Genomic DNA, 26832 nt, shown 5'->3' with positions numbered 1-26832 from the left:
CGCTGAGAACTACTTCTTGGCAGGGTTGCTCAGTGTTTTGCTGTGCCTGGACTTGGATTTGCTCTTTAATCCTTTGCAGACTCAGTTCTCCATTAGTACCACTGCCAGAATTCTGGTGACCAATGGTCCCCTTCTCCTGTCCACTCGCCATCCGTTTTGCATACATGGAGTCCATCCTTCTTCTTTCTGTCGTCTCTTAGGGTTCGTGAAGTGACAAGAGGCGGATTCCGATAGCCTCCTCTTTCACTCTTCTAATTTCTTGGAACCTAGACCTCATGTTTTTCAGCTGAACAGGTAGCCAGCAACCCGGCCATCCTCCTGTCTCCACCCACTTCCGTGCTGGGATTACAGGCAGGAGTGGGACCACAATGGCTGCCCAAGAACCTTTCAGATAGGTTTTCATTTATTTTGTATATATATGTATGAAGGCGTGCATGTGTCTCGGCCCCGGTGTGGAGGTCAGAAGACAGCTTGCAGGAGTTGGCTCTCTCCTTCCACCGTGTGAGTCCCAGGAACTGTTCGAGCTTGCAGGTTGGACAGCTGGAGCCTTTACTGGATGAACCACCTTGCAGGCCTCCTGAACATTTCTTAAACATGACTCTTCATCAAGCCATTGACACTGTGATATTTGCCCTAAAGATACATCTTAAATGTAGAAATATGAAATTTTAAAATTTGGAAATATAAAAGCTGATTCACACACTACATAATCATACATACATACATACATACACATACACCCATCATATATTTACAGAATAAATGCAATAATGGATATGAGCTGGCCTGGGGGTGCACACCTTTAATCCCAGTACTTGGGGAGCAGAGGCAGGTGAAGCTCTGTGAGTTCGAGGTCAGCCTGGTCTTCATAGTGGATTCCAGGCCACTCTGGGCTACAGACCCTGTCTCAAAAACACAACACAACACAAGACAACACAACAAAACAAAACAAAAACCCACCACCAACGGAACCCCCAATTTGATAGAAACAAAAGAATACACATTTGCTTCTATATTGAAGAGAGAATTCAGACACATTTCGAAGTACAAACACATTATATATGTAAAAATGTGGAATGAAGAAAGATTTCCTGGCCTTTTGACCTTTTCAAGTATTTTATTTAAAATATAGCACGGTGGTAAGGCTTCAAGGGCAGGGTTGCAGAACATCATAGCAGAAACCACCAAAGCTAAAGAAGGGTCCTGTATAGCTATAAAAACTGGCCACTCTGATACACTGGGGGCTTCAGCACCAGCTTTATACACAGAAAACTGCAGGAACCAGATACACAATCCCGTAAGCCTCAGCTCCAGTTAAGTGGTGTTCTACTGACTGCTGGGTGTTTTGCCTGGTTTTATCCTTCACAAGGAATTGCAGCACGTGCTTATGCATGTCTAGGAGTCTTGACTCCGCCATGTGGCAGTTTAGACTCATCCTTTCCCACTGTGCAACAGGATTCCATGGCAGGAATAAACTCCTTCAATCTGTCCAGCCTACTCCACATGTGAGCCTTGAGCCTTCTGGGATGTTCTTTCTCTTAAAGTTTCACATTATATATTTTTAGTGCGTGTGTGTGTGTGTGTGTGTGTGTGTGTGTTTCTGCCCAGTTTGAGTAAAAGGGTAATTACAGGCTTGTGGGGTTTGAACAGGTTTGGCCTCCTCCAGCACCGTGTCTGTCTGCACACTTTCATGATGATAGTGGGCTGAACCTCTGAAACTGTAAGCCAGCCCCGATTAAATGTTTCCCTTTATAAGAGTTGCTTTGGGGGGTTGGGGATTTAGCTCAGTGGTAGAGCGCTTGCCTAGCAAGCGCAAGGCCCTGGGTTTGGTCCCCAGCTCCAAAAAAAAAAAAAAAAAGAAAAAAAAAGAGTTGCTTTGGTCATAGTGTCTGCTCACAGCAATGAAACCCTGACTGAGACAATGTGTAAGTTAACGTTTTCAAAGTGGGTTATTGTTGTTGTAAAAATACAAAAAATAAAAGGGGTATCTTTTATCCCCCACTAAGTCCGGCACCACAGTGACCCAAGATATCTGCTGGATGTCTTGCCAGAAGCACACATTCCAATTCCATGGTGGCCCAGACTAGCCGCACCACACTCCCTTACACTTAAATCACTACATGAAAGAACACACACAACACAATAACCTTTGGCCCAATTGATAAGATATAATTGCCCACCTAAACATGCAAAGCCCTGTACACATCCATCCCTTAAAAACATTCGTAACGACCTGCAAAGGTGCAGCGTGGAATCTTAGCGTCACCCGCCATGTTGTCCTGCCACGGCTTCTCTCCCTGTCCCTCCTGTCTTTTCCTCCTTTCCATTCCAGCCTCCTCCTCTTCCTTCAAACTTCTCTCCCGCCCATCCTTCCTTCTCATCCAATGACAGGCCTCCTTCTATCCTGTACCTGACCTCACCTGTATTTTACAAATTAAATGGGGAGAAGGTTCAGGTGAAGTCTTGTGAGTCCTGAGTATGACCAGGCAGCCATCCTTGAGGCAGCGGAATTAGCATCTAAATACAGGTAACTCCAGGGCAAACCACAACAGGTTATCACATGACGTGTTTCTCACACGTCCTTTTCCAGGGCTGGAGGGGTGGCAGTTAGTGTCTGGAGAGGAATAAAGCTGGGTTCTCAGCTTTATGTGAGAAGGCTCATGGCTGCTTGGAACTCCAGTTTCAGGGGATCCAATACCCCTTCCTGTCTTCCAGAGGCACCTGCACACATGTGACACACACACACATACACAAATTAAAAATAAATATCTATTTATTTTTTTAAAAAAAGCTCCTGTTGAGATTCTTGCTATTGAAAATTCTTTTTTCTTTCTTTTTTCTTTTTTCTTTTTTTCGGAGCTGGGGACCGAACCCAGGGCCTTGCACTTGCTAGGCAAGCGCTCTACCACTGAGCTAAATTCCCAACCCCTGTGTCTCCATTTTTGACTATTTCAGCGAATGGGTTTTTTCTTTTTTTCTTTTTTTTTTTTTGGGGGGGGGGCTGGGGACCGAACCCAGGACCTTGCGCTTCCTAGGCAAGTGCTCTACCACTGAGTCAAATCCCCAACCCCGCGAATGGGTTTTTTAAATGATTGTGTATAATGTGTAAGTGTGGACGTGCCACCTGCCAAGCATGTGCAACTCAGAAGAGACCTTTCAGGAGTTAGGCTTCTTCCTTCCATCATAGGCGCGGGTCACAGGACTATGCAGCTATCTCACAGCCCTCAGTGGTTGGGTTTTCAATGTATCACCCCTTGGTTATTGAGATAAAACATCTTCTCACATATGTATTGCGATACGGCCATTTGCTTTCCTTTAGTGAAGTGGACGGTCGGCCGTGTCTTTTGCTTATATTCTCCTCCCATTGATTAGGTTTTCTTTATATGTTCCAGATAAAGTCCCAGGAAACCAGGAGCTCTAGGCCGGCTTCTGATGCCCTGATGCTTGCGAATAAAGCGCAGTGGGAAATAGCCAGGCACAGTTGTCTGTGGACAACATGGGGTTGCCTGCCTATTACAAGAAGAAAGTTCAGAGGCAGCTGTGCTAGGACAAAAGCTACACTATTTGCTAACTGGCTCCTTACGGAAAAAGTTTGCCAGTACCTTTACCCTTCCGTATGAACTGCAAGAATAGTCAACCTTCCCATTTTCCTAAACTCAAAATGATTCATTCTTTTTTTTTTTAAAGATTTATTCATTTATTATATATAAGTACACCGTAGCTGTCTTCAGACACACCAGAAGAGAGCATCGGATCTCTTTACAGATGGTTGTGAGCCACCATGTGGTTGCTGGGAATTGAACTCAGGAGCAGTCGGTGCTCTTAACCACTGAGCCATCTCTCCAGCCCAAAATGATTCATTCTTAAGGTTGCATGTGTTATGCATACATGAGTACAGATGCCCACAGAGGCCAGAAAAGGGTGTCAGATCCCTTGGAGGTTGAGTTAAAGATGGTTGTGAGCCACCTGTGGTGGGTACTAGGAACTAAACTGAGGTCCTCTGGAAGAGCAGCGAGTGCTATTAAATGTTGAACCATTTCTCTATCCCACCCCACTCACTTAAAAATTATTCAAAATTGTGTCTGTGTATGTGGGAGTGCAGAGACCAGTGCTGTTGGGTATGGCACTGGAATTACAGGTGGTTAAGAGATGCCCCAGTCGGGGTTGGGGATTTAGCTCAGTGGTAGAGCGCTTGCCTAGGAAGCATAAGGCCCTGGGTTCGGTCCCCAGCTCCGGAAAAAAGAACCAAAAAAAAAAAAAAAAAAAAGAGATGCCCCAGTCAAGTCCCCTCAAGGGCACTGAGTACTCTTCAGGAATGAGCCATCACTCCAGTCCCTACCTTCCACTTTCTCAATTCAGCATAATCCAATTAAGCCTTTATGCTTTAAAGCCTTCTCAATCTTGCTTAGAACATTGCCTGTACCTTTAGGTATAAAACCTAAATTTTTTGAGGCAAGGTCTCACTGCATAGTCCTGACTGGCCTGGGACTTGCTCTGTGCATCAAGCTGACCTACCTTTGCCTCTACCCCTCAGTGCTGGGCTCACAAGGAATGATCCCTGTGTATGCCCCTCCTATTCGTATGTTATTTTATACTTCAAAAACAAACACCTCATTTGGTTTAACTCTTCATTATACACACAACTGACAAAATGTCAAACAGAAGTGACGTTTTTGCCCCCTTTTTTTTTTTTAGTTCTTTTTTTCGGAGCGGGGGACCGAGGTCTTTGCCTCTTAAGTGCCACTCGCTAAGACAGATGACCCACATTCCCGGGACCTGTATAATATTCTGTTCTCGTGGTCAATTTACTCTTAGGCCACTGTGTCTATGGCTTTACAACATTTCTACACGGTGAGTAGCAAATGCTTCACTCTGGTTTTTTTTTTTTTTTGTTTTGTTTTGTTTTGTTTTTTTCTTTTTTCTTTTTTCTTTTTTTTTTCGGAGCTGGGGACTGAACTAGGGCCTTGTGCTTGCTAGGCAAGCGCTCTACCGCTGAGCTAAATCCCTAACCCTCTGTTTTGATAGAGGGTCTCACTATATCTTGTCACCCATGTCTTGAAGTCACAGCACTCCTCTGCCTCTTTTATGCTGGGATTGCAGGACTGAAGTCACCACACTCAATATTAAAAAACAAAAGCACACTTTTAGCTGTGCGTATTTTTGTGTGTGCACGAATATGTGCACATGAGTGCCCTTGCCCATAGACAAGAGGGTGCTGCATCCTCTAGAGTTGAAGTTACAGGTGGTTGTGGGCCACCCCATGTGGATGCTAGAAGCCACGCTCAGGTCTGTAAAGAACGCACACACTTCTAACTGCAGAGCCATCTATCGATCCAGCCTCTATACTCAAGCCTTGGTAACTATCGAAACTCTATGTCTTAGATTCGGCATGCTCATTTCCGTGAAATCACTTGGTTTTGAGATTCCACTACATGTGGGCTTACAGGGGAAGCTGATAGCCCTTAGAGCTCCTCTTGAAAACCACAAGAGGCCCCACTGTGTGGCCAAATTGTTTTTCCTAGACGTAATTCTTTTTTTTTTTTTTTTGGTTCTTTTTTTTTGGAGCTGGGGACCGAACCCAGGGCCTTGCGCTTCCTAGGCAAGCGCTCTACCACTGAGCTAAATCCCCAACCCCCCTAGGCGTAATTCTTGAATATGTATTTTTCCTTATGCACTTGAAGATTGTTATAAACAGGCACTACTCTCAAAATAATCTAGCTTTGTTTTTCTTGAAAACCCCAGTGTTATAAAAATGATCTTGTATGCTATAACCCCTATAATCAAGTTATAGTAGGCTCTCCTCCTAACCTCTAGCCGGACTTTCCGTAGTCTTAGTTATCTGTGGGATGGGCTGCCAATCACAGTGCAAACATACTAAGTGGAAGCAGGTTAACAATGCTTGGGGGAGAGTACTGGAAACCAAACACAACCTCATGCCATCTAAGCAAGGGCCTTCCTACAGAACCCTATCCTCAGCCCTCAGTTCCTGAGATGTAATGTGGGACAGTGAAAGGCACCCTAGTTCCGGTTGAGGAGGTATTAAACTCCGGTGACCCTGAGGAATGGTAGGCATTTCAGGAAACCCGGCAGGTCAGTAGCCCGCAGCCCTCCATAGATTGGTAGCCATCAGTCATGCAAGGGCAACGCCCGATGCCCCTCCACAAGTAGAGGAGGACACCAGGTCACACAGGCTCAAGACAGATCTCCATTATAATGAGACGCCCAAAGGCCTGGGGGCTTAGCCAATGAACTTTCCTTCCCAGACATTCCTCCCTGAAAACGGTATTTAATCCTAGGCCCACTCTAAGAAGTGGGGTACGGTTTTACTCATCCACTTCTGCCATGGCAATAAATGTCTTAAAACCATGGGCTGTCTCTTTTCATCGGGGTCCACCATGGGGAGCTGTAGAGGAGCCCTTTGCCTACAAAGCCACCATCTAATCTCCAGAAGAAAGTCTCCCCACACTCCCGGATACCTCCACCACCAAGCCTGCATCCTGCCGTCCAGCCAAGGACTATCTCCACGGGACCAGTCAGAGCTTCCCCCCTTTGCCCTCTCAGCCTTGGCTAGACCTAGCCCCAAGGGCCCCCCAAGCCAATTCCGGCTGCCCCGAGCTCAGACCGTGCTTCCCCACCCCTGGAGCGGTGTCCTGGGGCTGCCCTATGACCCACTACCCACCTGGCTGTGGCAGGATGGGGTAAGTAAGCACAGTCAAACTTCCCATGTCCTGCCTCCCCAAGTGGCCCAAGCCCTGTGGCGGAGTGGACACGAGACCCCACTAACCTACAGTGTAAATCGACATCATCTATGGAAAGTTGAAGACATCCCATTGAAAGACCCACCCCATGAGTCTTAACTCAGAGTTGCAACAGGCTTGAACGAGCCCAGGCACGCCCAGATACCTAGGGCCGAGTCACCATGAAAACTAACAGACCATAAAAGGAAAGGAATGCAGAACAGACCAGGAATACCACTCACAGGCCACCTGGCAGAAAGAGATAAGCCCCCAGCCCCCGACATCCAGGACGCCCCAAACCTGCCAATGTGTGTAGCTATACCTTATTACCTCATCATGTGAAATAGCCAATCATATGTGAACATGTCTATGTGCCTCGTTTGAATCCACCAATCCCCGTAACTATGCATCTGCTTCTGTACGCCCGCTTCTGCTTCCCCAATCCCTATAAAAGCCCCATGCTGGAGCTGCTGGGCGCGCAAGTCCTCCGAAGAGACTGTGTGCCCGCAGGTACCTGTGTTTTCCAATAAACCCTCTTGCTGATTGCATCCGAGTGGACTCGGCTCGGTCATTGGGCGCTTGGGACTCCTCCTGAGGGAAAGGTCCTCTCTGGGGGTCTTTCACCATTGGAGTGTCAATCCTTCTGTTCAGGGATTCCACATTGCACTCACGACTGCCCACCACTAAGCAGCTGTCTTAGCAACCACATAAGGTGTTGCAGAACCACAGTACTTATGGTTTGGGACTACATCGCTTCAAGTAATGCCTGGGGGGGTCTTGGGACACATCTACTGTGTGGCAATCAAAAGAGAATCGTGATGCTTGGAGGATTCTCACATGGAGAAATGGTAGGCAGTCAAAACATTTTTTGCAAGGCATTATGCCCAAAAAGTGTCAACCAGAAAGTGTCTGAGAGAAGAATACTGTATTCTAAAGGCCTGACAGTACGAGGTGATAAACGGAAACACGGCATGTCTACGGTACACACTCTTCTAGTTAGAGGACACGACCCCAAGTTAGGTGTGCATATGTGGTGGCTCGAACAGAAATGGCTCCCACAGGCTCATAGATCTGGATCTTGGGTCATTAGGAAGTGGCACTAGGTGTGACCTTGTTAGAATAGGTGTTGCCTTGCTAGAGGAAGTGTGTCGCTAGGGGGTATTTGGGATTTTGGGATTTCAAACACTCAAGTCAGGCCCAGTATCTCTCTCTCCCTGCTGCCTGTGGGTCCAGATGTGGAACTCTCAGCTTCCCCTCCGCATCATGTCTGCCTGCGTGCCACCATGATGCTCGCCACCATTACAGCGGGCTAGACCTCTGAACTAGAGTTCAGAGCAGAGTTCGATTAAATGTTTACCTTTCCAAGAATTTCCATGGCCATCGTGTCTCTTCACAGCAACAGAACACTAAGACAGCATAGTTTATCAAAATAGTATTTTAAAAAATTTTTTGCTCAATTCCAGTTGAAAATTTTTTACAAAACCGCTCTCCTGGCAAGCAGTGACCTAGAAAACTATGTACTTCCCGATCACATAGCATATCCCACCAATGGACCCACTGTAACAGGCGTTGCTAATCCTGGATACCAGGTTTCCACCAATCGTTCGAGGCGGAGATGGCAAACATTGCATAGAATGGCTGCTCGACTTCTAGAACAGCAGAGGTGCCGTGGTTTAGTCATCCTCGTGGCCAAGCGCTAGCTTTATAATTTCATTTCATAACTTTGCTCAGAGCTGACGGCTTCTTGCATCCTGTCTATAGACACCTGGTCTGACATCAGAAATATGGCTTTTAGCGTATGTGTCCAAGGTGAGTTATACTCATCGGCTGACAGTTCTCGGCAACGCTCCCTGATATGTAAATACAATTTAAATAAAAAATAAATATTAAATACTTTCGAAGTTTCACTCCTGTAAAAATTACCTACTGTCCCATAAACGGTTTGCTTCTTGCCCAATCTTTACAGATTCTGCTCTGAAAATTCAGGTTAAAATGGATTTTGTTTTAGGACTTCACACTCTTTAAGAGCAGGGGTGCTCAACTCGTGAGTCACTGCAGTCCAGCTCAGTGCAGAATTTCTATAGCATGCAAAGGGCCCATATTCAGTTCCCAGCACCACATATATTAAAAGTTTGGGGGGGCACCCTTGACTACCTATTGGACTCCCAATGTTCACTATAACCATATGTCTTTTTAAAAATTGAGACGTCAGAGATTTTCTACATTAAGTACATTTATAGTCCCTCTTTTATGAATTCTCTGATGGCTATTGAAGGCTGATCTGTGGTGGAATTTTTTCCCACATTCGTTACATTCATAAGGCTTCTCTCCTGAATGAGTCCGGTAATGAACAGTGAGGTACGACTTCTGGGAGAAGACTTTTCCACACTCATTACATTCATAGGGCTTCTCTCCTGAATGGCTTCGGTAGTGGACGGTGAGGTTCGACATCCGAGAGAACACTTTGCCACACTTGCTACACTCGTACGGCTTCTCTCCTGAATGGATCCTGTGATGGATAGTGAGGTAGGACTTCTGCGAGAAGAACTTGCCACACTCGTAACACTCGTACGGCTTCTCGCCTGTGTGTACTCTCTGATGTCTGAAGAGGGATGAATTATGAGAGAAGGTTTTCCCACACTCGCTGCAGCCAAAGGGTTTCTCTTCTGAATGACCTCTGTAATGCACAGTGTAGCACGACAGGTCAGAGAACACCTTCCCGCATATGTTACACTCGTAAGTTTTCTCCCCTTCGGGAACGGGCTGGTGCCTGCTGAAGGCTGAGTTTTCAAGGAAGGTCTTCCCACACTCATTACACCCGTGGTGCTTCTCTCCTAGGCCATCAGCGTGATCAGGGAGATACTGCAGCCGGGACGGCTTCCCACACTCACCGCACTCCTGCACTCTCTCTTCTGCATGGGCCTTCCGGTGCCTGGTGAAGGCGGAGTTTAGATTGAAGGTTTTCCCACATTCTGTACACTCATAAGGTTTCTCTTCTAAATGGCTCCTATAGTGTATGGTGAGGTACGACACGCGAGAGAAGAACTTCCCACACTCACTACACTGATAGGGCTTCTCCCCTGTGTGTGTTCTCTGGTGTGTGATGAGGGTGGACTTCCGGTAGTAGGACTTACCACACTCGTTACACGCGTAGAGCTTCTCTCCTGTGTGTGTTCTCTGATGGTCATTGAGGGCAGACTTCCGGGAGAAGGATTTTCCGCATTCACTACACGGATAGGGCCTCTCCCCTGAATGATTCCTCTGGTGTAGAGTAAGGTGCGTCTTCTGGCAGAAGGTCTTCCCGCACTCGCTACATTCGTAGGGCTTCTCTCCTGAGTGAGTTCTCTGGTGCTGTGTGAGGTGTAACTTCTGACAGAAGGTCTTCCCACACTCATCGCACTTATAGGGCTTCTCCTCTAAGTGTGACCTCCGATGTACAGTGAGGGTCCCCTTTTGACTAAAGGACTTTCCACACACACCGCAAGCATACGGTTTCTCTCCTGTGTGCGCTCTCTGATGGATGATGAATTTGGACTTCTTACAGAAGGACTTCCCACACTGCGTACATTCGAAGGGCTTCATTTCCACTTGTGATCTGTGATACGTACTGAAGTCTGATATCTGGATGAAGTCTGGTCCAGAACCGTTCCATTCATAGGGCTTCTCCCCCATGTAAGCTCTCTCATGAGCCATGAAAACACTTTCCCTGTCTAAGGCTTCCAAGCACTCATAGTCAAAGGGTTTCTCCAAAATGGTGATTTTCTGCAGAATACTTTCGTCACGTTCAGAAGAGTTACCCTCACTTTGGTTAAGGTCCTCAGGGTTTTCTCTGTACCCTTTCCCACACTCAAAACACTTGTCGGGCTTCTCTACTGCATAGCTTCCATCACTGCAAATCAGTTCTGTAACAGATTCCAAAGTCTTCCCACAGGAGACACAGCTGTGAGCACCTGAGCTGGGGGAAATGAGGGGTGGTTCTAGGGTGCAGGCTTCATCAAACTCGTCCCCCTTCTCCACTCTCCAGCTGTGGAGATCATCACCGCACTGCAGATGTTTCTTGCCATTTTCCTGGATTCCTTCTCTGGGGTCATCAACTTTTTTGATTTCTGAAAAGGAGATTGAACAGATGTTGTCAACACGAGTATACAAGCTACAGAGGGGGTGGCACCCAGATGCTGGATTTGTGGACAATCTGTGAGTAAGTTATCATGAATGTGCAGGTCTCCTTTTCCTTTGATTTATAATCTATAATCTGTGTGTATGCATATGTGGGGGTGGGTAAGAAATGAAGAATCAATTTACAATGGAAACATGCGCCTTACATTACAAATATCATCTTTACAACTGTGACTGAGCAATGATGAGCAGAGGGCACGGTTACTGAAAGGGCACCGGACACAGACAGACGAAGCAGGAAGGAGGACTCGCAGCAAAGGGAAGCAGGGGACAGTCATTATTGGGCATATGAAAAGAAACGTTTAATGTGGCCCATGTCTGGGAGACAGACTGTCATTACTATCCCATGGTAATATATCACCACGCAGGAAGGCTGGCACTCTAGACGCTTGTGCATTTCCATCGATGGGTCTCCATCTCATGGGAGATTTTTATACCTCAGACACTTCTGTAATCTTTGCTTTTGTTTTTGTTTGAAACAGTCTCTTTTTCTTTAGCCCAGGCTGGCCTTTCAGCAATTTGCCTGCCTTACCTGGAGTTTTGGGACTACAGACCTCAGCTACCACACTCAGTGAAATCTTTGTCTTTCAACCTGGCACATTAGAAAACATTCTCAAAGTTTCAAGTTCCTCCCACTTAGAGTCCCGCACCAGGGCGTGGACATTTGCGACACAGAGCGAGTGCCCACTATGTTAGCCTTGAATCTCCTTGCCATGTCCTGACCTACATTCCCTAACCTGTCGTGTGTCCCCTCATAGTCTTTTCCTCAATTTTTTCTTAATTCTGAATACAAATGAACCTTCATGCTTCTGGATCTCGTTTGCTCTAAAGCATCAGGTTTTCAGAAGCTTCCCCTACAAAATTAGTTAATTTAAGAAGAAGTGCTTTTTAAAATTTTACTCTATTCACTCACCCAAATGCCTCTTAGCATGGCGGTCACCTTCCACTGTCCAGGGTTCTTCTCCCTGTTCCAACTTAATAATCACGTTTGGCTTGGTGACATCATACCCTGTTAACAAGAAAAGGAGGTTTGGACCAACTGTGGTATAGGAGAACCACTGTGGTATAGGAAACTGCACCATGAGTTACATTAAGGCTTTGCCTGTGTTTACCAAGTAAAAGCAGAGCCTTTTGTGTACACGGCTGTAGCCTACCATGCAGGAGGCTCTGGGGTCAATCTCCAGTACTACAAAAGGGAGAAACGTAGGCTCATTCAATGGAGCAGTAAAGACATACCCGATGTCTACCCAAAAGGACTAAGAGTCTTAGCACTTGTTCCTTCAAACACAAAGACAAATCATTAAATTCAGTGTTTAGGAAGCAAGCGACCCTCACCCACGGAGACGAGGTTGCTGTAGGTCTCCAGCATCACATCCCGGTAGGTCGTCCTCTCCTCAGAGTCCAGCTGCTGCCACTCCTCCTGGGAGAAGGCCACAGCCACATCCTTGAATGACAGTGGGCCCTGCAATGACACGATCGGAATGAGGACATTTATAAAATGCACGGGGAGAACAAGTGTTTCTCAAGCTACTGGTACAGTTAACCATGAGTGCTGTGTACCTTATTTTATGTTACAGAGCCCGGGAGGAAAACAAACTATATTGCTGCAGGAAATCTCAACATCATATTGTAAACATGTCATCTTGGGAAACAAAACCAAAACTCTGACGTGACAGTTAACTGTCAACTTGACATAATCTAGACTCATCTGGGAAAAGGAGGTGCAATAGAATTGTCTAACCAGGTTGGCCTGTGGCACAGTGTTTCTTAAGTTATCTCAAGTGGGAAGACCCGCCCACTGTGGGCGGCATCATTCCCTGGACAGAGATCCTGCATTATTTAAGAGTGGAGAAAGCAAGCTGAGTGCTACTAAGCACTCATGAATTCAGTGCTCTTTGCTCTTCACATTAGCTGTAATGTGACCAACTGCTTAACATTTTTGCACCTGATATCCACAGAGTTATGGATCATAACCTGGGATCATGAGCTAAACAAACCCTTCTCCTTTAAGTTGCTTCTCTCAGGGGTTTTTAATCACAGCTACAGGAAATGAAACAGAGACACAACAGTGGAGTTCCCAGTTTTCAACTGGATTATGACTGTAAGATATGCAAAACAGCGTTTCTGCTCTCAGAGCCTGCGAGACCAAGGAGGAGACAGTCACACATATAACAGACATATGCATCCCATTATCCTGTCACCGCCTTTAGTCTCCTTTGCTGGCAGTCCTGAGTCCCTTCATAATGGAACCCTCCCAACTCAGCCCTGCTTCTCTTCTTCCCATTGTCCCGCTGTTTTTGCCCCGCTTTGGATTTTAAGAAATGGATTTTAGCAAATGTGTGGCACCAAATATGTGGGGCTCAGAGGAAAGCTCGGCAGGCAGTTCTCTCCTTCCACTGTGTGGGTTTAGGGGATCAAACTCAAGTTATCAGGTGTGGTGTCAAGAGGGCCTTTCCTCACTGAGTCATCTTGTCAGCCCAGATTTCAGCATTTGAAATGTCACTGCAAACATTTCTTTCTTACACCATTTTGTAACATTAAAAAAAAAAGACAACAGAATCAAAGCCAAAAGGTATTACCAGAATAAAATATACAAGGAAAGGTGGGGGCTAAGAAAAAGGATAAACAGGCAGGCACCAGGACGTAGAGGTCGGGCAGAAAGGTAGGTGGAAAGCCACCAAGAGGGCACTTTCCTATGGGCAGCTTTTGACAGTGAGGGCCAATTTTAAATTAGGAGTAAACACATGATTATCTTCCTGATTCAAAAACCGAAGTCCAGGGGCTACCGTGATGGCTCAGTAAGTGCTCATTGCTCTTGCAGAGGACCTGAGTTCAGTTCCCAGCACCCTGTTTGGCAGCTCACAACTGCCTGGTAACTCCAGTTCTAGACTCTGGCTCCCTCTCCTGGCTTCTGTAAGCTTCTGCATGCACATGGTGCACATAAGCTTACACAGGCACACAAATATCAACATAAATAATAAATATATATTTTTAAAAAAGAAACAGAAGGGGGTTGGGGATTCAGTGGTAGAGCGCTTGCCTAGGAAGCGCAAGGCCCTGGGTTCGGTCCCCAGCTCCGAAAAAAAAAAAAAAAAAAAAAAAAGAAACAGAAGACCACATTTCATTCTTCTAAGCGCAGTGGAAGGGAGGTCCCAGCCATAGGAATTTCTCAGTGGTGTCTTTTAGGTACAGAGAAGAGTTGTGGACAAGAGAAACCACAACCTTGGGTCATACAACTTTATATAGAGGCTACTGGTCTGCAGTCAAAACAAACAGCAGACTCTCCAGCAGAGTCCTTGCAGAGTTCCCTCAGGGCCTCATGGCTACCAAGGAGCAACTGGTCACTGGAGAGTAAAGCACAGGACCCCCGGACAGCCATGTGATAAGATCATACACGCACTGTTCAAAGGGAAAATTTCTGTATGAAATAAATGACTATCTGTATGGGATTATCAGGAATATAGATCAAATTCAAATTCAACCAGGACATTCACTCAACTCTATCCACATTGGACGGCTTTTGTTTCCCTAAGTTGGGCAAAACTCACCACCTCTACAAAATGACTCAATGCCTATTTAATTAGGTGTTTATCTCTGTGATCAATAAGATGAGGCCCTGAATACTGGAGAGACAGGCCAAGGGCTACTCATTCTTACAGGGGATTATCTTGATGAAGTTACGTGGAGCAGGAAAGTCGGCCCACCGTGTGCGGCTCATTCCCTTGGCTTAGATCTTGGACTATACAAATACAAGGCGGGCCAAGCACTTGTTGCTTCCAGCTCTTTGACTGGGGATGTAATGTGACCAGCCACTTCAAGAGTCTGCTGCTGACTGCCTTGTGATGGAGCTAAAACAAACCTCTCTCTCTTAAACTGCTTTCATCGGAGGGTTTTTGTTGTTATGGTTTTTGTTTGTTTGTCTCTTTGTTTTTCTTTTTTTTTTCCGGAGCTGAGGACCGAACCCAGGGCCTTGTGCTTGCTAGGCAAGTGCTCTACCACTTAGCTAAATCCCCAACCCCTTCTTTGTTTTTCAATACAGGGTTTCTTTGTGTAACAGCATTGGCTGTCCTGGAACTCATTTGTAGATCAGGCTGGCCTTGAACTCACAGAAGTCTGCCTGCCTCTGCCTCCTAAATGTTGGGATTAAAGGCATGCACCTTTAAGGCATGACCAAATTTGGCAATTTGAATATTGTTTTTAAGATGTCACTATTGTATGAACGTTTTCCATGTAGTATGTATGTATGTATGTATGTATGTATGTATGTATGTAAGAATGTGCACATGTGCACAGTGCCTATGGCCAGAAGACAGTACCGGCTAACTGGGGTTACGGGTGGCTGTCAGTCACCATGTGGGTGCTGGGATCAACCCTGTACCCTCTGGAAAAGCAGTAAGTATTAACTGCTGAGTCATCTCTCTAGGCCATGCCTCGGCAGCAGGGAAGCCATTCGGCACTTCCAGCTTCTACAGCTGTCTCCTCACGCTCACGTATGACGGGAGCACATCCGAATTAGCTGCTAATGATCGATCTTTCTTTGCCTACAGTGGAGACACCAAATTCTATCTCCAGCATCCTAAAGAAGGAAAATTGTCCTCTAAATGTAAACAGAACATTAAGGATCATCAGCTAAAATATAGTATAAACAAAAAGACAAGCATCTGGGGTTGGGGGTTTAGCTCAGTTGGTAGAGCGCTTGCTTAGCAAGCGTAAGGCCCTGGGTTCGGTCCCCAGCTCCGGAAAAAAAAAAAAAAAAGACAAGCATCAAGACAAACACTCAACCTCAAAAAATTAAATTGATACATGACAGAGGACCGTGATTTCTGACATACGAATGGTGTTTTGCCTGCGTGTATGTCTGTGTATTAAATGCACGCCTAGTGCCCACAGAGTTCAGGTTTTAGGGTTCTATGTACAAGACTTTATGATTGCATGTATGAAACTCTATGATTCTATGCATGAGAGTCTATGATTGAATGTATGAAACTCTATATTCTATGTATGAGACTATGATTCTATGTATGACTCCATGATTCTATGGCTAAGAGTCTTCCCGTTGGATCTGCCAAAAGCAATGCTAAGCAAGATCAAGTACGTGTAATGTCCTCTAGATTAAGTGAGCACTCTGTCACTGTGCCATGGTTTTTTATTACATCTGGTGCTATACAGTGCACATGGCCTGTTATTTCAGAAGCCATTCTGGCATGGTTGGGCTAGAGAAATGGCTCAGTGGGTAAAAGCACTTGCCACACAGCCTGACAATCTGAGCTCTGTCCCCAGGATCCGTATGAAGGGAGAGAACTCACTCCCACAGGCTGTGCTCTGACCTTCATGTGCATATATGGTACATACTGGTCCCCACACATGCACACATGTAGGCACATCCAAGACAATTTTTTTTTTGGTTCTTTTTTTTTCGGAGCTGGGAACCGAACCCAGGGCCTTGCGCTTCCTAGGTAAGCGCTCTACCACTGAGCTAAATCCCCAGCCCAAGACAAATTTTTTAAAAAAACTGTTTAAAAACGGTACATGAGAGCAAACGGAACAAAAGATTTCTTTGTATAATTCTTTTGTTTCTCTGTAACTTTTCTATGAATCTGAAATTACTTCACAATAAAATGTTCAGTGTTCAAATGTTTAAGACATGTTTACGAAGATCTCAAGAACCAACTTAAAGCGATTACCTGGCCTCCAAACTCCAAAGGTTTAAATATCAAGGCCAATCACAAGATGTGCTGAGACACTGGAAACATTTTAAATCCGTAGACTCAGGACAGCAACGAACGAGAAACATGCTGCTCACGTGGTCGCTCTAAACTGTCTGTCGTCTTACAGAGCTGTGTGGCCCAGGGAGGGAGTCTACTCTCGCACAGTATCCTAGCTTGTACCGGAAGTAGAGATGGTACTTAGAGTGGCCTACCATTCCACCTTCCCTAAGGACTTTGTGACAAACGCCATCACTTCGTAGATGATAATCTCACAATGACAAACAGGAACATGTGTAACTACTGTGGTGCGGGTGTTGTCAATCTGATAGACCGCAGTCACCTGGGAGGTGGGCCTACTGGGCTGTCTCCATTACATGAGCTGAGTGGGAAAATCCAATGGCTGTGGGTGGCCCCATTCCCTGGCTGGGATCCTGGACTACTGACACAAAGGGAGCCTCTTTCCTCTATCTATTTCCTCTTCCCTTCCTGACTTCAGAAAATAGATAAAGTATCGGCTTCCTTAAATTAAGCTTCTGCTGCCTTTCCTGCCAGGATGGACTGTGTATTATGGAACTTCCAACATGCAAACAGAAAAGTAACTAAGACAACAGACTTGCTAAAAGAATGGACAGGCCAGGGACAGAGGTGCACATCTGTCATCAGCATCAAGGTCATTCTCAGGCTACAGTAGCATTCTGGAGGCCAGCCTAAGCTACACGAACTCCTGTCTCAACCCCTAAAATGAATGGACACGATCTAATTAATCTTTCTGTGAAAACCACCAATCTCACGGGGTGCGCAAGGGATTTCAAAAATTAAAGGTAAGACAGTAGGGACAGACTCCAAACTTTGAAACAACAAATAAATAGCCCAGTTTCTTAAAAAAAAAAAAAAAAAAGAAAGAAAGAAAGAAAGAAAAAGGAAGGAAGAAAGAAAGAAAGAGAGAAAGAAAAGAAGCAGAAAAAAATTCAAACCATAGGAGGCATACTAGGGGAACCAGCCAGGAGCCACCTAGGAGAAGCTGAAAGCTAGCAGGCGATCTTCCTAAGATTCAATCCACCACGGATTAAAATCTAAGATGGATTTCCTCCTTTAGGCAAGGCCGAGGAGAAATCCATTTTAGGATTCTTCCTATTACTATGCTTTCCCTGTTATTATTAAATATATATGTACAACAATCACTAGGTGTTAGTCCGCCCTTTTGAGCAGATTTCTGCAGGACAATGAAGACGTACTGTCTTGTGGTGATGCTATGTAGACAAACAGATGGCTTCTTAAGTCTTCGTGAAAATCCTGTAAGAATTCCTAAAATTATACTAGTAATTACTAAGCTCTTTTATAATAGGACCGCTACTAAGTCCTCTCTGACAATCAAGGCTGCAAAGAGAACCCTGCCGGTCTTCAAGCATCCCCAGTCAATTGCTTCTGAGACAGCCAGGGGGCATCTACAACCCAAGAGCACATGACAAGATGCTGTAAACCCATTAACCAGAGGTCATAAAAGGGGAGCTAAGGATTTACTACAGGTGCAAGGACAGAAGATAAAATACTGACCGGGTTTGTCTGTACAAAACTTCGATAATAACTCAGTCACCAAAGTTATGGTTTTTACCTCTCCAGGAACCTGTAGAACTGGTAATACACGATGACTGTTTAGCCAGCTAACTATTCTTAACGGATATGCGTGTAAACATCCTCTGTTGTAAACTTCTTGTTCAATGTATAATTTTAATTCATGTTTGAACTTCTAAGAACTTTTTTTTAAAAAAGGATACTTGGAAAAACCATGTGATCTATTCTCCTAGGAAAGGAAGAAAAGACTGGGAAAGATCACACTGGGGATACAACATTGGAAAGAAAGCACTGGGAGTAAGGCATCGGGAGCAGAGCATTGTTACAACAGAGCAGGAGGAGAGAGCAAGATTAGAAGGAGAATGAAGAGTGGAATAACTTAGAAACTATAAGGCAAATAAAGAGAGCAATATGCAGAATGCAGAGGGAAAGAGGCATGGGGCAGAACAGGTCCTTTCTTAACAACAAGGCAGGCTTAGTCTTACTGAAGAGAACAAAGCTTTTCTTACAGACAGGTTTAAACATGTAGCAATAAAATGGTAGAAGCTTTTTCTTTTTTCTTTTTTCTTTTTTTCGGAGCTGGGGACCGAACCCAGGGCCTTGCGCTTGCTAGGCAAGTGCTCTACCGCTGAGCTAAATCCCCAACCCCAGCTTTTTCTTTCTCTATGTAATAAAGACTGGAACTCATTTTTCATCCAGAATAAGTGAGTTCTTTCTGCACTGGTCATGTATGTATGTATGTATGTATGTATGTATGTATGTATGTATGTATATGTGTGTGTGTGTAACTATGTAATTCTGAGACAGTATGTAAGCTGGGCCCAACTGGTTTAAATGGAGATTTATGAATATGTGTACATAAATCTGTATATGAATTTATGTGAGCTTAATCCATATTTGCTTGTGTAAAAGTTTTTCCTTCTGTGAGCATAATTCTCTTCTCCTGGTAGAAGTTTATTGCTCCGTGCACTCCCCCTAGCCTGACAAGCAAGAGACATCTGGATAAGAGGGAAAAGGATCTAGCAACTCATCCTTTACTAATCCCTGCTGTTCTACAATGAGGTGCTAAATGACAGAGACTGCAGTTTCTCACCCAAGAGGAACTCAAAAGGCAGGCCAGCTACAGAAGCAAAGGACTGAGATTTAAGATTTAAGATAGGCAAACGTTTTATTAGCAAACAGCAACTTTTAATATCTAGCCCCCACCGACGCTCTTCCTGTCAGCTTCAAGACAGAACCAAGAAAGAACAACAGCCGGGGCATGGCCCCCCTGAAGGAAACATTATTAAAAGGTTGATCGAACTAGTAACTACTAACATGTGATCTACAATTCACTTCAGGGATTTAAAAAGTAAAGACAGAAATGTATCGCGATGGCTCATGACATTCTGGTCTCTGAAAAAATGTTATGCAACAAGTTCTCGGGGAGCTTGGGCCTCTGCTTACAGAACCAGCAAAGAGAATACAGGACTCAGATGTTGCTATTAGGATTATCCATATGTTATCCATATTCGTACCAACTTGAATAATGAAAGATTCTCCAAGTCCTAGGAAGTCTTTACTACCCATAAGGAACAAAAATGGCATCTCCCAGTAGCTGTTGCAGGTGATGTAATGGGATAGCAATTTTTTTAAAAGATATTTTTATTTATTTATTATGTATGTGAGTACACTGTCGTTGTCTTCAGACACACCAGAAGAGGGCATCAGATACCATTACAGATGGTTGTGAGCCACCACGTGGTTGCTGGAAATTGAACTCAGGACCTCTGGAAGAGCAGTCCGTGCTCTTAACCGCTGAGCCACCTCTCCAGCGCCACTCATTCTTTTTCTAACACTGCCAAGTAACTCCACTAGCCTAAAGTTATCAGACTGCCTACACAAGAGATCATGACAGCCTGCCACTCAGGTGTATTTTATATTACAGTCTCCTTTATATACTCCTTCCTCCACTACCATTCTACTTATTTATTTAATATTTATTTTATGTATGACTGCTCTGCTGCATGTTCACCTGCATGCCAGAAGAGGTCATCAGAGCCCTTTAGAGATGGTCCTGAACCACTCTACTACCACTCTCAAGAAGAGAGCTCCGGGCAAGTCTTCCAAAATACATCACAAAGGGGTCAGAAAAAAAAAATTACAAACTGGAAAAACTCACCTTTGATATGCTCATCTTTTGCTCCTCTTGGGAAACCGTAGACAACACTGACGACTGACCTGCTGGAGGAAAAGGTCACTCAAATCAGAGATGAACTGGTCTACACAGGGATATGCCTCTCACCTGGGAACCACCAAAATGAAATCACAGCCTACACACACACCATGAAGAGGTGAGAGGACGGAAGTCACAAACCTAACCACAACGGGTGGCAGGGGGGGCGGGGACAGTGCAGTTCTATGATGAACACTACACTGCTTCCTTTTTAATCCACGGGCATTTGATGTAAAGGTGCAAAAACGGTTACTTATTTTATTTCCTGTTCAAACTGTTGTAAAATATGTCAGTGAATTAAGATTCTGGGCTCTATATATCTGGGATCCATGTTCCATGAGGTGCCATACATGTAATCCCAACTCTCTGAAGGTTGAGACAGGAGGATCACCCACTACCAGAACAATATGAGTGACACAGGGAGTCCATGTCTCAAAAAATTAAAACACAAAAAGGGATATTGGTCCAGATGGGCAGACGTCCGACAAACAGTAATAAAGCGTTGTGTGTTTTCAAACTATCCAACCAAACTTGGTTACCGCTGCACATTTTTAAAAAGGACTAAGGGAGGGGTTGGGGATTTAGCTCAGTGGTAGAGCGCTTGCCTAGCAAGCGCGCAAGGCCCTGGGTTCGGTCCCCAGCTCCGGGAAAAAAAAAAAAAAAGATTAAAAAAAAAAAAAAGGACTAAGGGGAGAAACTGGAAAACAATGAGGCTCATTATCAACAAACCGGCGCACAACCTTGATCATGTCACACACCTTCGCAGACTCAGTCTTCCTCCACCAGCATTAGGAAAAGCAGACTTCGTGTGCTAGGCTATTAAGATGCCTCAAGGGCAGACTCAGGGGGACCCATAGACAGCAAGGGTGCTGATGGGCGCTGACTGACACCATGGGAATCTGGAGCCGCTGAGTTTCTCACTGCCTGCACAGCGTCCTCGGTACCGACCATGCAGCCTAAAGCTGTGCAGCTGCCCTACTGTCAGCCCGACCACCTCGACCCTCCCGGGCCCCGCATGCTAGGGACAACAGGGAGCCAGGGTGAACTGGCATGCCACAGCTGGGCCCAGTATCCCTCCTGCAGCCCTGAACGATCTGCGCCCTCCAGCCTCACCCAGCAGACGGCCCCGCCGCCACTGTCGTCCTCCGCGCCGAGCTCCCTCTAGGCCTCCCAGGCCAGCACAGCTGAGTCTGTTCGCTGCCGCCCCGGAAGCTCCGGTCTCGTTCCCGCAGGCTCGGCGACTCCAGCTTAGCGGGTGCAAAAGCTGTGGGAAGGAAGGTAGCCTCGACGACGGACCTGCAGGAAGTCACAGCGGCGCAGTGGCCGTGCACACGCACAGGAACGCGCACGGACCGCGACGCGCATGTGCAGCATCTTTCCGGAAGTCTGAATTCCAAGGCTCTCTTTTCTCCCCAGGAGTTGCACAGAAACTCAATGTCCCAGAAGTCTTCGCGCGCCACTGCATCTAGGGATCCTGGCGCAAAAATCTACCTTCTCCGAGCAGTTTGGAGGCGGTCCTCTGAGAGCAATGGCTGCCTCCAACCCGGCTCTTACCTTCTTGTTTGTCTTCACTCCCTTTGAGCCTGGAGAAATAGCCTGGGACTCCTAAAATAAAAGAAGATCCTGTTAGAAGGAAAGGAAATTGCGTGTCATTCTCGATTAACCAAACTTCCTTGAAGTACTAGGCACAAGAAATAACCAGCTATGCTTTACAAAGAAGGAGAAGAAAACACAAATGGTGGGTTTCTAGATTTCATGTCTAATGCACAGAAACTCTACAAAACAGAACCAGAAAGAACATATAGAAAGAAGAAAGCAGCTATCTGTAATGTGACCTTGAAAGGTGATATTTGGGGCCAGGCAACAATGACAATTTTTTTTTAACTTGCATTTATTTAATACATGTGGGTACACTGTCGCTGTCTTCAGACACACCAGAAGAGGGCATCAGATCTCATTACAAATGGTTGTGAGCCACCATGTGGTTGCTGGGATTTGAACTCAGGACCTCTGGCAGAGCAGTCAGTGCTCTTAACCACTGAGCCATCTCTCAAGCCCAACAATGACAATTTTTAAAGATAGTAGAATATAATATAACACAAAAGTGTTCTTGTCCTATCGGTTTCCAAAGCTGATGGAAACCGAACAAAAGCTGCAGATGCAAAAAAAGGAAGGAAGAGAAAACACAAATGGTGGGTTTCTAGATCACGTGTGTAATGAACAGAGATTAAAAACAGAACCAGAAAGAACACACAGAAAGAAGAAAATAGCTCTCTGCAATGTGACCTCGAAAGGTGATATTTGGGGCCAGGCAACAATGACAATTTTTAAAGATAGTACAATATAATGAACTTCAATATAATGAACTACAGTATAATCAACTTCTTACAGAAATAATGCAACAGTGTTCTTGTTCTAATTCTTCATAAAGACATTGACATCAAAATTAATAACAAAGTCTGTCAACAGAAAAAGTTCTCTGCATTGGTGCAGAGAGTAAGTAACATTTTTATCCCAGAAGAAACACCAAGCACCTTCAAGTGCCAACCTTGGGTAAACTATTGAGCAAGCAGCAGGAGACAGGAGCATCACTAATTCCCCTCAGATGCTGCTGGGCACAAATGGTCTCAGGAGAAAGGGTGAGGACACCTTGGAAGGACTGCACTGCAAGCCTGGCTGCACCTTCTCCCAGGTCTGTCCTCACCTCACCTGCCCATCTGAGCTGGCTCTTATCTCATGAAGGAAAATCTCCCCCATCCCTGTGACAAACACGGAGTTAAATGTCTGAGTGAGGGGCCTGGGCTAAACTCCCCAGTGACAGGGAGGTAGGAAGACTCTTTTCTCAAGGTTCACATTCCACAGGGGGGACAAAGGTCTTTCAGAAAAGGAATTCTTGCTTGCAATGAGGACATTTCAAGCTCATTTAATTCCTGTGTTAAGAAAAGACTTCGGTTTGTACAAACAGACAGAACAAGGGCCACCATCAGCAGGCTGAGATCCTTCTGCTCTGCTCAGATAGGAGATGCTCAATCTGTGTGGACCATCCCAGGCTACTGGCTGCAACAGCAGGCCTAGAAGTTTCAGCTCCAAGTCCTGTCCTGGGGGTCTATTGCTTCAGGCTTTAGAAAGTAGACCCTTAGTGTCCTGGCCTTTAACCCACTAGTGGCTCTGGCACATAGCAGCTCTTGTATATGTGGCCTCCAGCAGCAGCAGCAGGTAGCAGCTGTGCCTGCTAGTGACATTGATCCTACATGGACATCAGGTGTAGTGATCCCTCCACAACTACAGATGGGAGTGATACAGCTCTTGAATCTAATGTAGACTTAGACTTTGCTAACCCCCCCAGGTGACAGGGAGGTTTCCACTGCATAGAAGGGGCTCTTGGGCCTTTCAGAAAAGGAAGTTCTCGCTGGAAACAAGGGCAGAAAGCTCCTGTAATTAAAAAAGTGAGAGCTGGATATGTATCGAAGAGACAATAGGAGTCTCCACTGTGAATTTTCTCAAGGAAAGGCTCTTTAAAATGGGAAGGATAGAACACAGAATGTATCTTTATCATCTGGCAACAAGCAATATTTAATCTTTCCTTTATACCCTATTGCCTGAGGATGAAACCCAGGCCCTCCTATAAGTTAGGCAGGGGCTCTACCACTGACTCACACCCCAGCCCCTCACTGGGGGATTCTAGGGGCTCTACTATTGAGCTGCATTCCCCAGACCAATCTTTTTTTTTTCAAACTATATAATGCAAACACAATATCCAAGAAGATGATAAAAGAACAGAGTTAGAAGTACTAATGTTGAAGGACTAATGGTCATAATATACTTGTTGTAAATATGTACTCTTGGGGCTGAAACAATGATTAAGAGCACTGGCTGTTCTCCCAGAAGGACCCAGATTGGTTTACCAGCACCCACATAGAGGCTCACAACTGACTGTAGTTCCAGTCCTAGGGGATCCGGCACCCCGTTTCTGGCATGCATGAGCACTGTTTGCTTGTGTTAAACAGTCAAATATGCAGACAAAATATCCATACACGTGATTTGTTTTTAAAGCTTTATTTTATGTATATAAGTACACTGTATCTGTTCTCAGACACACCAGAAGAGGGTGTCAGATCCCATTACAGATGGTTGTGAGCCACCGTGTGGTGGCTGGGAATTGAACTCAGGACCTCTGGAGGAGCAGTCAGTGCTCTAAATCACAGCTCCCACATAATATGTTTTAAAGGTGGGGGGAACCAGTGAACTGTTGCAAGAGAACACGGATTATACATACAGTTACGTAAACATTTCATACCAATACAAAAACACTTTAAGGGAAAATTATGAAATTAAATAAAATGCTAATAACCTCATGCACTCTTTTTTTTTTTTTTTGGTTCTTTTTTTTTGGAGCTGGGGACCGAACCCAGGGCCTTGCGCTTCCTAGGCAAGCGCTCTACCACTGAGCTAAATCCCCAACCCCACCTCATGCACTCTTAAAGATAAGGTCAACAGCAAACTCCTCTTAGGGTAGCAGCACCATTTCCATGGAGATGGATGTAAAATCGAGCAGGTATATTCTGAGAGCAAGTTAGATGAATTTTCTGCTCAGAGAGTAATTAGTCACCTTGCCTCACACAGCATCTCCCCCTCACAAGGACTAACATCGCCGTGACTGTAAAATGTGATTTAAAACGATCGACTCTATTCCCATGAAGTGAGCAAAGAGGGTGCACTTTGAACTGAGAGGCAGTAAGGGGAGATCTGTGTTATCTTTTTTTTTTTTTTTCCGGAGCTGGGGCCTTGTGCTTGTTAGGCAAGCGCTCTACCACTGAGCCAAATCCCCAACCGAGATCTGTGTTATCAATGTGCGCACCTGATGGGCATAGATAACATATATGGTAACATTTCCTTCCTTGTAGATAGTTCTCATTTGTGTATGAATGTGAACACACATGCCATGATGCCTGTGCAGTCAAGAGAACAACTTTTGGGAGTTGGTTCTCTTGCTCCGCTTGTTTCTGGGGTGCGTCTTGTGTTGTTCCGATGCTGGGTGCTCTGGGCTAGCTGGACTGAAAACTTCCTGAAGGCAGGTTCTTGACCCATGAGCTTCTGGCTGTCTCTCCTTTCCTTCTCCAGTCTGGCTATCGCTGGGATCCCTGGTAGGCTGTTGAATCCGGTTTGGGTTTTTCTCTTTTGTTATGTTTTGTTTGTTTGTTTGTTTTGTTTTGACTTCAGCTCTGGGATGTAACTTTCTCAGGTTCTCCAGCTTTCCCTGTAAGAGCTTTTCCTGTGGAGCCTCCTCCCAGGCCCTTTAGCTCATCTTAAGGTTCAGTAATTGTGTGGATGAATCACATTTTGCTCGTGCATGCATCAGCCGGCAGACATCCCCTGATCTGTCCTGAGTGCATTCCTCTGTAGTGATCTCCTGGGTGCTATCCAGGAGAGGAGTCTCCCATGGTATCTGGTAGCCTCTCCTGGTGTGCAGAGAAGATACCCACATACATATTTATGTAAAAAACAGACAAACAAACAAGTCCATTTCACAACTGTCCATCAATTTATTACTGAACTTTCCTCATTTTTTTAAAGATTTATTTATTATATATGAGTACACTGTAGCTGTCTTCAGACACACCAGAAGAGGGCATTAGATCCCATTACAGATGGCTGTGAGCCACCATGTGGTTGCTGGGGTTTGAACTCAGGACCTCTGGAAGAGCAGTCAGTCCTCTTAACTGCTGAGCCATCTCTCCAACCCAACTTTCCTCATTTTTTCTATCATCTATCTATCTATCTATCTATCTATCTATCTATCTATCTATCTATCTATCTATGTGTAGTGTGAACGTGTATGCATGTTTTTGCATGTGCACTGATGCATGTGTGTCTACTCAAGCCTTTTCACAGAGATAACCTAAGGCCATCTGCATATCAGATATTTGCATTACAATTCATTACAGTAGCAAAATTATACGTATGAAGTAGCAGCAAAGATAAATTTATGGTTGGAGGTCACCACAGCATGAGGAACTGTAGGGTCGCAGCATATGGAAGGTTCTATCTTAGTCAGTGAGGCTTTGCTCTGTCAGTCACAGTCTCTCAAGTCAAATCAGAATGTATAGTCTCACTTCCTGGCTTGCTCTGAGGATCCCTTGTCTCTGCCTTCAGAGGCGGAGAATTAGAGATGAGCCACCACACCCACCCACGTCCAAGCCACACCCACCCAGATCCAAGCCACACCCACCCAGAGACAAACCACGCCCACCCAGAGCCAAGCCATGTCCACCCAGATCCAAAGCCACGCCCACCCAGATCCAAGCCACACACACCCAGATCCAAACCACACCCGGTCACTGGTGATCTGAACTCAGGTGTTCACGCTTGCCTGGGAAACACTTTAACTTCATGGCCATCTCTCCAGCTTCTCGTTTCATATTAA

At 45.3% G+C, this 26832-nt stretch overlaps 1 protein-coding gene across 6 annotated transcripts; it reads right to left on the bottom strand.

Moving 5' to 3' along the window:
* Positions 1-1097: 1097 nt before the first annotated feature.
* On the bottom strand, positions 1098-21764 carry Rbak (RB-associated KRAB zinc finger). 6 transcript variants are annotated; one of them, XM_087577919.1, is made up of 6 exons: positions 21522-21764; positions 20355-20416; positions 12249-12375; positions 11827-11922; positions 9872-10843; positions 1098-2721 (listed from the first exon to the last, which is right to left on the bottom strand). In XM_087577919.1, exons 2-6 carry the CDS (start codon positions 20367-20369, stop codon positions 2645-2647), a joined length of 1287 nt encoding a protein of 428 aa, XP_087434045.1. In that variant the 5' UTR covers positions 20370-20416; positions 21522-21764; the 3' UTR covers positions 1098-2644.
* Between the last annotated feature and the right edge of the window lie 5068 nt (positions 21765-26832).

The sequence above is a fragment of the Rattus norvegicus genome, chromosome 12 (assembly GCF_021556685.1).
Source record: "Rattus norvegicus strain SHRSP/BbbUtx chromosome 12, alternate assembly SHRSP_T2T, whole genome shotgun sequence".
Classification (NCBI taxonomy): domain Eukaryota; kingdom Metazoa; phylum Chordata; class Mammalia; order Rodentia; family Muridae; genus Rattus; species Rattus norvegicus.
The sequence above is the reverse complement of the archived record's forward strand: the minus strand, read 5'-3'. Positions and strand labels throughout refer to the sequence as shown.

Bases quoted from the DNA above. Each gene is read 5' to 3' on its own strand.
- Rbak (XM_087577917.1), bottom strand. The intron at 10,844-11,826 runs GTGAGTGAATAG...TCTCCTTTTCAG, and splicing joins CCATGCTAAGAGGCATTTGG to AAATCAAAAAAGTTGATGAC. The intron at 9,415-9,871 runs GTAAGTCCTACT...TGTGCATTACAG, and splicing joins CTACGCGTGTAACGAGTGTG to AGGTCATTCAGAAGAGAAAC.